The sequence below is a fragment of the Myotis daubentonii genome, chromosome 6 (genome assembly GCF_963259705.1).
Source record: "Myotis daubentonii chromosome 6, mMyoDau2.1, whole genome shotgun sequence".
In the NCBI taxonomy this organism is placed as follows: domain Eukaryota; kingdom Metazoa; phylum Chordata; class Mammalia; order Chiroptera; family Vespertilionidae; genus Myotis; species Myotis daubentonii.
The window spans coordinates 26,661,887-26,674,302 of NC_081845.1; the positions used below are offsets into that span (position 1 = coordinate 26,661,887).

Here is a 12,416-nt window from a genome sequence, read left to right on the forward strand (position 1 = left end):
TTTTATGGATTTTTTCCCTAGAAATGTCCCTCATGGAACCTTTCATCTTCTTGCTCCTGTCTGTCCTTGTGCATGCAATACCTGCTATACTGCATAGTTGCCCTCCTAGGAATTTCTTTAATTCTTTCTTATTTTTTATCTTCTGTTTCCTGAACTCCACATTTTCTTTTTGCTTGGTTTATTCCCTCAACTTGCTAAACATCCCCTATGAGTTTTCTGAGAAAGGGAGCATATAAATAGATGTTTTAAAATTTTGAAAGTATAATGATATCTTGAGTCTATCTTCTCAGTTGCTGTTTGGCTGGTTACAATTTTCCAAGTTACAGTTATTTTTCCCTTAGAATATCTAAGGCATTTCTTCACTGTCTCCTGTCTTCCAGTGTTGCTATTGAGAAGTCTAATATTATTTAATATTACTCCTTCTCCTTTATTCCCCCGAGGGTTTTAAGATTTTCTCTTTCTCCCTAGCATTCTGCATTTTCACCATGATATGGGTCTTTCTTTTTTTCATTCATTGGACAGGGTGCTTTCTTGACTTTGTAAACTTATGGTCTTAAGTTTGAGGAAATTACTTTTGGTTTACCTTTATTATTTATATTTTGGCCCTATTGTTCATCTCTATTTTAATTCTGCTTTCTGGAAGATTCCCTTGACTTTATATTCCAGTATTTATACTGAGTTTAAAGATTTTGTCTTCATATTTATAATTTCTAAGAGCTCTTTTTAATAGTATTCTGTTCTTGTTTCATGGATGCAATTTCTTTTCCTTCTCAGTGGGGTAGGAAGCTGAAGTTGCAGGGATTGTTCTCACGCATTTTTTTAGAGTTTCACCCAATCCCGTGTATCGTTTGGCCTTTTTATAAAGCAAACCACTCCAAACCTTAGTGGTTTAAAACTGGTGATTTATAATTTCTCACAGTTCTATGGATTGTTTGTTAGGATGGCTTCTCCCACACATCTAACAGTTGGCAGGCTAGTTGGCTTCGGAAGCCTCAGCTGGAATCGCCCATCCCTGTTCTGTAGTGCCTTTCACCTCCCAGTGGGCTTGCCTAGGCTTTCCACATGGCGTTCCCAGGAGGGAGAAAGTTAAGCGTGGACCTGAGTAACATTACATTTTGTTCATCAAAACAAGTTGTAAGACTAGCCCAGATTCAGGGGATGATGAAATAGACTCTGCTTCTTGATGGAAAATGCTATATAGACTATTGATTACTTGTATACCTGACTCGTTCCCTTTCAGCACTTCTTTCCACTCTCCCTGTGTTCGCTGTCCAGTTTGAAGGTAAACCATTTACCACCATTCCTCCATCCAACTTCTGGCCTCATAGTCTGGTTCAGGTTTGAGATACCTCTTAGTTTCACAGAAGATGGAGTTTTTGTGTTTTTCTTGTTCTTCATACTGTTTGGGGATAATTTTAGAGGATAGTAAGTTGAAACACCTTTAGTCTCCATTTTTAGGCTGGAAATTTTCTTTATGAAGATGAATGAGGGTACAAGGGTGGAGGGTACATGAGAGTAGTAGTGTTCTTTTTCCATTCACGATGGACAAATTCTTTTCATTTAATTCATTCATCAGCCAATCAAACTTACGAATTTCATGTGCTGGGTACTCTTGGTCCTTACCTTTTATCGGTTTATAACCTTAGGATGTATGATGCTTTTATAAAAATATAACTAATTCCCTGGCCTATGGCTCTAGTGCCACAAGGGGACCTAGTAACATCTGGCTATTACGTACATTAAGCGTCCTGTAATTTCCAAGGAACAAGGGGCCCTTTTGGCCTGCATAGTCAGAGGCAATGTGAAAGGTATATATCAAAAGGAGGACTGATTTTAGGTAGAGGTTCTAGCCACACCAGGTGATTGTTGCTAAGGAGAGGAAGCAGTATGCAAAGGAATAGTGGTTTAAAAAAATGAGGCAGTAAGAAAGCTGGAGAGAACCATTTGGTTGAGCAGAAGTTCTAGAGTGGAGAATGAGTAGCGTAGATGGAGAACAGGTTGTAGATGCACTTTCAAGCTATAATAAAGAGCTCTGTCATGTCTGTCATGTTCTCTGGGGGCCTTGACATGTGCCAGTGTTGTTATTGTCACATCTCGGAGAAGTCCATGCAGTCCTTTTTATAGCAAACGAGTGTAAATCATTTCTGCCATCAGAGTCCCGGCCATGTATTCCTCACAGCATGTTCAACTCCAGCAGAAAGGCCAGGTTCCAGGCCACAGGTTCCTGGCTGCAGCTGATTATATGCTGCTGAAATAACTGTTATTTTCAGTGCTGGCCGTATGGATGGTCACCCCTTCTCCATGCCCTTTACCCCTCAGTGCCCTCCCCAGCCTCCAGCTCCAGCTCCAGCTTTCATTCTCTGACTCTTCCTCTGATTAGATATTTTTGTTTGACTTGAATATTTATTAAGATGGATCTAATGAGGAAGTTTTTATTGTACTTCTTTTCCACTTAGAACCACAGGTGACTGTTCTCTCAGGAATCTCCACTTTCTGCTTGATCTCACAACCCTAGAGTTCAGAAATGTAAACTTCTCTGTATTTAGGACAATGTATAATAGTAACTGAAACAAATCCAGGGACTCAGTCCACACCAGGAGTTTGTCTAGCGGTTAAGAGTCAGGCAGATGTGAATTGAAGTCTGGACTTTGCTGCTCATTATCTTTATGAACGCGGGCCAGCCACTCAAACTCTCTCAGTTTCACTTCCTCCTATCTGAATGGGAATAACAATAATAGCTTCTTTATAGTGTTGCTGTGAGGCTTATTAGTAAGTGCAGTGCTTCAGGTTGCTTCATAGCACAGTGCCAGACCCTTGGTAAGCCCTCAGCAAAAGCTCCCTGTCAACCTCATCATTAGGGTCATTGCTACCAACACCTGACCTTTGTCTGTCCCTGCCCCGACCCTTCCTAGCAGCTGCCTGTGTGTCTGCATAGTTGAGAATTACAGTAAATCCAGGAGGGAAACTGGGGATGAAGTGTTATCTAGAATCTTCTGGATGCTTGAATTAACATCCTGAAATGTCCCCGGGCCACTCTGGGGATGGTATGTGCGACCTTTTATTTTCAGTGCCCTAGGGCAGAGGTGGACAGTATTGCCAGAGCTCACACCACCCTTCCCAGTTTTGACCTGGAGGCCCCCAAGGGGATGTTGTCTTTGGCTGTTGAAATGCCCCGTCCGTTCATTCACCATACGATTGTGGAGTGCTTTCCACATTTCAGGCACTGTGCTAGACTCTGCCTACAAGGATGAGTAAGACCGAGTCCTCAAAGCGGAGACAAAATGCTGTGAAAGGGATCTCTGAACTACCGTACACCCTTCTCCAGCTTAAGGAGCACGCTGGTCCTTAGCACCGAGGAGTGATGGGCCATGGTCTGGCTGGCTGAAGGCAGCGAACAGCACATTTTGAATAAGAAGCCACTAGGAGCAGCTGTGCTCCTGATGGTAGTTACTAGCACAGTGGAATTCCTGACCCCCACACAGAGAGCAGCATTGTTGCTGTTACTCATCACTCCAGCAGATCCTGTACATTCTGACTCTTTCCCAATGATTGAACCCCAACCTAAGCCTTCCATATAAACTGGGTGGCATCTTTTTTAGGTGTTAATAACTAATGGAGGAATGGGGATGTGGCTTTTAAGAGCCCAGTAAATAACACGACACTGAACTCCTTTTAAAATACCACTTACAAGTAAGATATAATTCTGGTTCCTAAATTAGATGTGGTGATGGCTGAGTAATTTTGAGGACAAGGACAGTTAACATAGCAATTTTGGCTGTGGTATAACTCTGGGCTCGCAGTGCCAGGACAGACTTTTGACTTTATCATGGGACTTGTTAGTGGGTGAGAGAGCCCACGAGTACAGACCAGTGTTGCCGGTCCGGTCTCTGTGCCACATTCAGGCTTCTGTGCAGAAAGTCCTGTTGGCCACAGGCCGGTTCTGCGTACCTGGGGCTTGGTCATTCGAGTTTGGATGTCTGTATTGGCAATCTGGCAGCATTTTTTTGGAAAAGTGAATTGAAGCAATATTTAAACTTAAATATTGAACTTAAAGTACATGCTCCATTGATAGTAGTTGGAATTTATCCTTATTCCAAAAGGACAACTTGGGGACATGTGATATCTACTTTGCTTTTTATATTTATCCAAATGATAAAATGTTTGCTTATAATTGATAGATGCGCCAATTTTAAACCCCCTTTGGCGGCAAAAGGGGATTTCCTTGATGGCCACCCTCAGCATTGTGTCTCTGTGCACAGGGAGACTCATGCACCTGTACGCGGTGTGCGTGGACTGCCTGGAGGGGGTTCACAAGATCATCTGCATCAAGTGTAAGTCGCGGTGGGACGGCAGCTGGCACCAGCTGGGCACCATGTATACCTACGACATCCTGGCCGCCTCTCCGTGCTGTCAGGTTGGTATTGACCCCCACAGAAGGAGCACTGGTGACATCAGGCTTCTGTCCCCAGGTGAACATGGAGGAGTTAGAGTCAGCGTTGCAGATACGGGGGGGTGGGTTGGGGTGGGGGGGGTGGATGGCCTGGGGAAGCTGCTTGAGTAGTGAGCATTTGAGACACTCCCCCAAAGCCCAGCAGTGGTGGTGGGTTTACTGCAGTGTGCTGCAGTGGTCACTGGACTATGCAGTCATAAAAAGGGATATTGTAGCGTAGTGATTAAGTATGTGGGAAATGTTTTCAGTATTTTAAGTTAAAAAATTCTAAGGAGTATAAATGTTCCCATTTGTCAAAAATGAACATAAAAAGGAATCTGCTGTCCAGTTACCAGCTGGTTTCTGGATGTGGGATGCTGAGCGGTTCTTTAGCTTTCTTTTTGCTTACTTACATTTTCTAATGTTTTATATAGTTAACATGTACTGAGTTTCTAATAAGCAAAGTTTTTTTTAAAAGGAAGAAGAAAGCTTCACTTTTTGTAACAGACAGGATTTCCTTCCTGTCAGACCAGTACAGTTACCCAGGACCTGCCTGCCTTGTAAGGTGTTTGAGGTTGACATGAAAGAGGCAGTTAGCACTGCTCAGAGAGCATCTGACATTTAGCTGTCACCAGCAAAAACAGGGAAATAGTAACATGCAAAAACACTAAATAAGTCCATAGAAACACAGGAGATAACAAAATCCTTGGAAATATCTTGGTTTATTTCCAAGTGCTTGGAAAAAACAAGCTTTGTTGTATAATTCCTTGATCTTTGTGGGTCGGAGAGATATTTTCTTTCACTCTTCAGTGGCCACACCTGGCTTTTAATAAAGTGATAAGCACTTTATTAGTGTACTACATAGTCTTGCATCGTTAGCATGCTTTGGTTTTTGTGAAGAGAGTATCCTTACTATTGGCAGTTTAGTCAGAGGATACCCTGTGTCGGTTGAATTAAAATGTTGGCAGAGTCGGCATTTCACCTGTACTTCGTCTGTACTAGTGATCTTACTAGTAAAGGTGCAATAGGGCCGTGAGAGACCTAAATGGCTATCCATAGCCTGTCATTTAATTCCACAATTGACTACTTTTATGCTATTCTATTCTGTTTAAAACTTGGCCTTGGAAATGAGATATTACAGTCTATCAGTTACTCATGGGAGCATTTTATAATACTCACTGTGCTTTACTGCCAGCTCACAAGGTGAGAAACAAAAGGAAGTGGCTCCTCTCTCTTCACACACACACACACACACACACACACACACACACACACACACGCGCGCGCGCACACCAGAGAGGTCTGTCTTTTAGAGAAACAAGGAAATAAAAGCATGGTGGGGCCTGTAATTCATAGCATGTTATCACTTGGAAGGACTTGGGGCATCTAGTCCAGCCTCCTTGTTTTCCACATATAATGGAGGCCTGGAAAATGAGAAGGTTTTACACACGTGTGTCACAGCGATGAGTCAAACCTGTGCTTCCCAGGCTGGCGTTCTTTCTAGTGCACCACTGACAGGCAATGGGGTTGTTTCCTTACCTTGGAGAAAAGCAGAATGGCCTTCTGCACACCCAACCTGTTGGACTTCTTGTATCTTTCTCCCTTAAAACAATTTAAGCCCAGACTTTTATTTTCTGCCTCCCTCCCTACTGAAATGGAAAACACGTTTGATTGCTGTTTGGCTTTAAAAAAACCAAGTAACTGTGGTCACTGTGAAGGTCTAAGTGTTAGACCTGACTAAGGAATCAAGGAAAGTGTTCCTTGATTCAAACTTTGAGCCAAACATAAGCAATGATTAGTTATTAGAAAGGAATAAACAAGTTAAAGAAAGATGTGTGCTCAGAATCTCTCACCTTTACTGTTGCTCAAAGAGGTTAGTCAGTTAAAAGGGAGGTTATCTCAGGCTAGAGAAAGGTAGTCCACGTAGTGGCTCGGAGTGTGGGCTCTGGATTTAAGCTGCTTGGGTTCAAATCTCAGCCTTTCTGCTTCCTAACTGTGTGGTCTTGGGCGTGTCATTTTACCCCTGTGGGCCTCAGTTTCATCTAAAAATTCACAATTCTACCCACCTCACCGGCAGTGTTTCAGGGACAAAATGAGGTTATACTTTTCTATTACACTTTTGGAATGAATCTAAATTGAGAGCCTGTTGTATTTATCATTTCTCGTTATTCACTTAAGGCCTGTTGGTGAAAACCTCTAGAATTTGCCGTTAGGGAGGCCTGGGTGTGAATGAAGATACACTGTGCTGGTGGGTTCTGGAAGCCTCAGGATAAATACAGCACTGCTTCCTGGATTGTTTCTTTTATTTTAGCATTTTAGGGAAATTTTATTTTCATACAAAGAAAATAAAAATATAGTTAGGAGTAGAGTAAAACATGTATATGAATTTTAAAAATAAACTTAGAATCTTCAAAGAAGTTTATGCAGTTTTGGGTGGGGGAAGTCAGCCTCAGCCGCTCTTTGAAATCTCGGAGGAAGAAGGCATGTCCTGTTGTTGGAGACTTTAATGGAGAAATTTAGGGCGGTACAAGTTTACATTTTCTTGTAGCGGTGCTACATATAGGGAGAGAAATCAGAGTTAATCTTTCAGACTAATGAATACTTGATTCATGTATGTCTTCTGCTTATCTCATGCCTTGCCTACCCTGTTTTCGGTAATAGAAACGATACGGTACTATACTCTGGGTCAGTTTCGCGGCTGTAACAGCCTTGCCTTTGGGGTCAGATGACTTGGGCAGGTTTGGGAGGCAGAAGGCTGTGGCCCCTCACGTGCCTGTGTTTCCCCCCAGGCCCGGCTGAACTGTAAGCACTGCGGGAAGCCGGTGATCGACGTGCGGATCGGGATGCAGTACTTCTCCGAGTACAGCAACGTCCAGCAGTGTCCACACTGTGGCAACCTGGACTACCATTTTGTGAAGCCATTTTCCTCCTTTAAAGTTCTGGAAGCTTATTGATGAAAGCTTTGTTTTGGTAATAGCTATTTTATCGATACTATTACTTTATTACATATCTTTTCTAGGGAAACATTCTGTGATGTTAATTTCTTTTCTAACTTAAAGGAAAGTTCCTTTGTGTACGTGGTCACTGAAATGGGCTGCCCCTGCCCTCCCCTGACTCCCCAGTGTTGGTCTGTGGTCCCGGCCAGAGCCCGGTGGGCAGTCCTGTGAGTTGGCGTATTGGTTCCCTATCACAAAGAGTCTCTCTTGCAGTGTTTAAGGTGGTGGGGAGGATGGGCGGAGTTTAAGAAAGGAATTATGTGGTTCTAAACCAAGAGTTTGGTAGGAGTTGGGAGCACACTCTTCTTACTCAAAGTCAACCATTTAAAGACCCGCTTTAGATCTTCTCTGGGCCGTGGGAAGACTTGTGACAGGTGAATGTAACTCTGTGCCTGGAGCTGATGGTGTGTCAGTCCATCTTGTTTGGCTTCTGCAGCGCACTTTGACGTGCAGTTTACACTCACTGACAGTTTATTTGAAAGTTAACATGAGGGCTATTTCCATCACTCTTCTAGTTTCATAGGCAGTTTTCATACTGAAGATAATATCCAAATTATGAGACATATTGAGAGCTATTGGTATTGCACATATTTTTCGGGAAGCTGACCTATAGCAGAGAGAATATACTAAGTGAATTTGATGCACATGGATTTAAGAGGACAGAAATGTAGAAAACTGTGATTTGAATTTGGTCACATTAGCTCCCAAGGAGAATCCATGAATAATAACATGATTTGGGCAGCACCGATATATGTAAGTTGCACTGTCGAAATGCCACTTCATGTCAGACCCTTCTCATAGGTAAATCTCACAGCCACAGAACTCACTGGTGAGTTTGGGAACCACTCATGGCCACACTTCTCTTCCCCAAAATTGCTGACAGCAACGTTTTACCCCTTTAATGCTGAGTTTCTAAAATAAAAAATTTGGCCCTAGGGAGGAAAGGAAAACATTATTTGTGAGGGTATGAGGAAAAGAATAATTATAATATTTCTGTTTTAAGTGTATTTCATTTTGGAAAAATCACTGAATTTAAGGTATAACAATATGTTTGAAAGTAGATACTTTGGAAGATCTCTATGATACCTTACCATTGGTGAAAAAAAAGATGATTCTATATGTCTTTATTTTGTCAGAGCACTGGGCTTTCAACATACAGCTTTCTGCTCATTAGATATTGGTGATTTAATTAGACATACATCCTAAGCCCTTATAGGATTGGAATATTACACAAAAATGAATTTGATAATTTCAAATATGATATATATATATGCTAATTGAAAGCTTAAAATAAAATTATTTTACGGGCAACCAAATTCGGAGTTATGTGAGCATTTATATTACTCACTTGGTTTAAACCATTTTCTCCCCTCAGATAAACAGTTGTTTTTCCTCTCAGAAGTGTTCAGGCATTATTGCAAGTGAGCTTCAGCTCTACATGGAACATTGATGTTTTGTTTGAAACAACACAGCCTTAAAAAGAACCCACATGTTAATAGTCTTCATCTTTCAGTTTGGATGATTGTAATTCAGCTTACCGCCTCTGGTTTGGTGTTTGATGATCTGAAAAGTGTTTCACAGTGGGGGAACTGCTCAATGCCAGTAAGAAGCAGAAAATCGTCATTGGTCTGACAGTATTTGATGCAACTGCAACAGGTCTATGGGGCATAACCTTTGCAAATTTGTCTGTAATACACAGAACTGTAATTGTGGGTTAACTGTTTCCCTGTTGATTCTCTCATGTACCCAAGTACAAAAGTTTCTTTTGTCTTTTGAGCACCACTTGGCTTTTACCTCTGAATTTAAAATTAATAGTAAAGTATTTGTAATGCTGTTCTTTAACCCACCTAAATTTTTGTAGAGAAACCTGCTAGTATTATTCTCAAACTTAAAGTTTATGTATAGATTCCATTTAGCAAGTTCCTCGGTCTAAAACTGCTCTGAGCGTAGTGTCTACTGCATTCAGTATTTTCTCCTTATATCACTTTCTACTTCCTAAAAAATAAGTATGACATAATTAGGTAAAACTTGCTTTTGACCTTTGTTTTGATGAAAAAGGATCCTATGGATGCTGCAGTTACACAAAAGGAGAGGCATAGAAGGTATCACATCTGAGGATATCTTTGGCCTTCAAGGCATTGCATTCCTGTCTGAAATGGAAAATTTGGTTGATTTGAGAATAAAATATAATGGATTATTCAATAATATAGAGAATAAAACTTATTTTGGAAACCTGCTGTCCTTAATATTTTCCCCATGCTTTCTCAAACTATTTTGCTCTGAATACCTTGATGGAAATTGGAATATGTCAAAAAAGGTGATTATTTTTGTTGTGGTTTGGATATTAAAAGGTACTAGTCACCCAAGAGATCCATCTTCTGTTTTTCTGATGAATAGTGCTCACTAGTCTGAATCACTCACAGTGACTTATAATTTCAAAGCAATTTGTTATCTGCTCTAACTTTTTTATCACTTATTTTTAAGAGTTATACACCTTGAACAAATACAATTACCTAGTTTAGTTTAGTGAGAAAACTATTTCTGATGGTCTCATCATTCTCTTCAGACCAGCTCAGTTCTCCACTTCCTTCTAGTTGCATCTGCAGCACTTAATATACTGGGTTTATACCTGAAAAGAGATATTGGCATGAAACTGGGGAGTTAGGTCAGTTACTCCATTCTAATTAAGAAAGAGCTTTCTCCAGTCTTTATTTTAGTTTTTGAAAAAAAAAAAAAAAAGTTCATTTTCAGAGTAAGAAGTATTTTCATATCTGTTTTGGGGAAGTTAATTAATCAGAAAAGAATATTATTAGTTGTTTAAACCCTAAAACTAATAGATAAACTGATACATAATTGATTAGACCACTAAAACTAACGTGCTGAAATCTTTCATTTTGTCCTATAAGACCATTTCTTAACTTGCCCTCTGTTCTCCTGTGCCAGGTCAGTAACTATAGCTTGCTTTTTTCATTAGTCTCATGGTAGCAGCTGTTGAGTAATTTTAGTTGGAGATTTGGGAGGCAGGGAAGCGAAAGTGCTCTTGTTCGGTGTTTTGGTTCCTATAACCTGATGCTGCCTAAATCAGCTCATCTCCATGTCCTGTTGACTTTATTACCCTTCCAGGTAATAGAAAGAAAACACAATGGATGGGCATCTTTAAAACCAGCTAAAAATGTATTCTTGTCATTAAAGATTACTTGTCAAGATGTCTTGGATTGCACTTTTGTGAAGGGAAGACAGTGTAAATAGTTCAAGAATGTTGACAAAATTGAAACATTTGGTTATGGAATTGTGTGTAATGGTAGAAGGTTTCTGTTTGTGAAATGTATGTAATAAAAATAATAAAGCTTCAGAAACTTACATTGTGTCACTTTATTTTTTGAGCTTGGACAGAAAAAGTAGTGGAGAAGACTTTCTGAGGTTTTGTTCACCATTCAGGTAACTATTTCACAGCCACTATTGCGGCTAATAAAAACTGACCTTTTTATGCTGTTTGAAAGTGGTTTGTCACAACGTGGTAAACTCCCTTTGCAACAAAATAAGCATTCTGTATAACAGTTGATTCCCTATGAATAATCTAAAATTATTGTTCTGGTTATAGGGAATTCTATTGAATAGATAGATAATCCTATTCTACAGATGATTTCCTTGGTTCCTAGGCCTGTAACATTTTTCGTAATGAAAAGATTTGGTCATATGCTTTTTCATGATAAGAAAATGGGAACTGAGTTATAATTAAACTTCTTGCTGACTTTATGCACTTTGATCAAGTGTAGTTTATCTTTCAAATCTCCTTGACTCCTCACTTTTTTGAGCCCTTATCAGTTACTGAAACATTCAATAACATTCAGCAAGTATATTTTAAAGTCTAGATATATGCTCAGAAAGTTTTTGTTTTCCTTTTCAACCAGCCCCCTACCCCCATCCCCTTTGCAACCATCAGCCTTATATCTGTATCTGTGGGATCTGTTTCATTTTCTTTATTCATTTGTTTTGTGTGTGTTTGTGTGTGTGTGTGTTTTAGATTCCACACATAAGTGAAATCATATGTTATTTGTCTTTCTCTGGCTGACTTATTTCACTTCCACAATAACATCTAGGTTCAACCATGTTGTTGCCCTTCATTTCAGATATTCTTAGCCAATGGGTTGAAATGCACACAATCATTAGAACATAGGATAAGATGTGGAAATGTGGGTGAGGAAAGAGCCCAATCTGCCAGTAGATTCAAAACCTGTCTTACCACTTATTTGCTTCTGACATCTGAGGCATGCATTTTGTTTTGTTTAAAGGCTCATGGACTTGGGATATTGTGATTTCTACTAGTATAATTTATGTCAACAAAATTCCTTTGCAGTTGCAAGGAAAGTGTAATTCTTACTGTAGTAGAGAGAAAAAATAAAGTTAAACAGTAATTGTTAAGAATTAAGTTTAATGGAAGAAAAGTATGATTTGTTGTTAGTAGTTTCCATTTCTTAAAATATTGCTAATATTGTTTTGACTTAAATTTGGCAGCATCGCTTCTCGGCCTTTTGGCTAAGATCAAGTGTAGTATCTGTTCTTATCAGTTTAAATTTGGCAGCAATTAGATCGCTAATTATGTAGACCACACTGTTTCTCTAGTAATAAGGAGTTAAATTTCGGAAGAAACAAAGTTTACCTTGAGCTTTGGCTTGTTTCATGTTCTCTCAGCTCTCCATACCTGAGATACACCTTATCTAATAAGTGTGAAATATCTTTGAAGATAGTAAAGTGCTATACAGTGTTACCATACAGTGGAAATACTGTATTTTTAAGGCATATTTTTCTTCTAATGACAGCCTGTAGCATTGTGGTAATTACTTTATATAAGCTTGATCTGCTATTGGTATGCCTTAGGGAGAGCAAAAATGAAAATTAACAAAGCACTTTGTCTCATGGAGTTCAGTATAACAGCACTGACTACATTTGTCAGGGTTCAAATGGGATTGGCCACCACGGCACCATTTCCT

The 12,416-nt window shown here is 39.9% G+C and overlaps 1 protein-coding gene and 1 pseudogene across 12 annotated transcripts in view; both read left to right on the forward strand.

Moving 5' to 3' along the window:
* Positions 1–10,785, forward strand: part of HECA (hdc homolog, cell cycle regulator) — a 48,823-nt gene extending 38,038 nt beyond the window's left edge. For 8 of the 12 annotated variants that reach the window (XM_059700498.1, XM_059700505.1, XM_059700508.1 and 5 more), the window contains 2 exons: positions 4,179–4,414; positions 7,219–10,785. In XM_059700498.1, coding sequence (XP_059556481.1) covers positions 4,179–4,414; positions 7,219–7,383 — 401 coding nt within the window. In that variant the 3' untranslated portion in view covers positions 7,384–10,785. The other 4 variants (XM_059700497.1, XM_059700499.1, XM_059700506.1 and 1 more) reach the window with 4 other exon arrangements.
* Positions 10,786–11,941: 1,156 nt separating this feature from the next.
* Positions 11,942–12,148, forward strand: LOC132237856 (U2 spliceosomal RNA; annotated as a pseudogene).
* Positions 12,149–12,416: the final 268 nt, after the last annotated feature.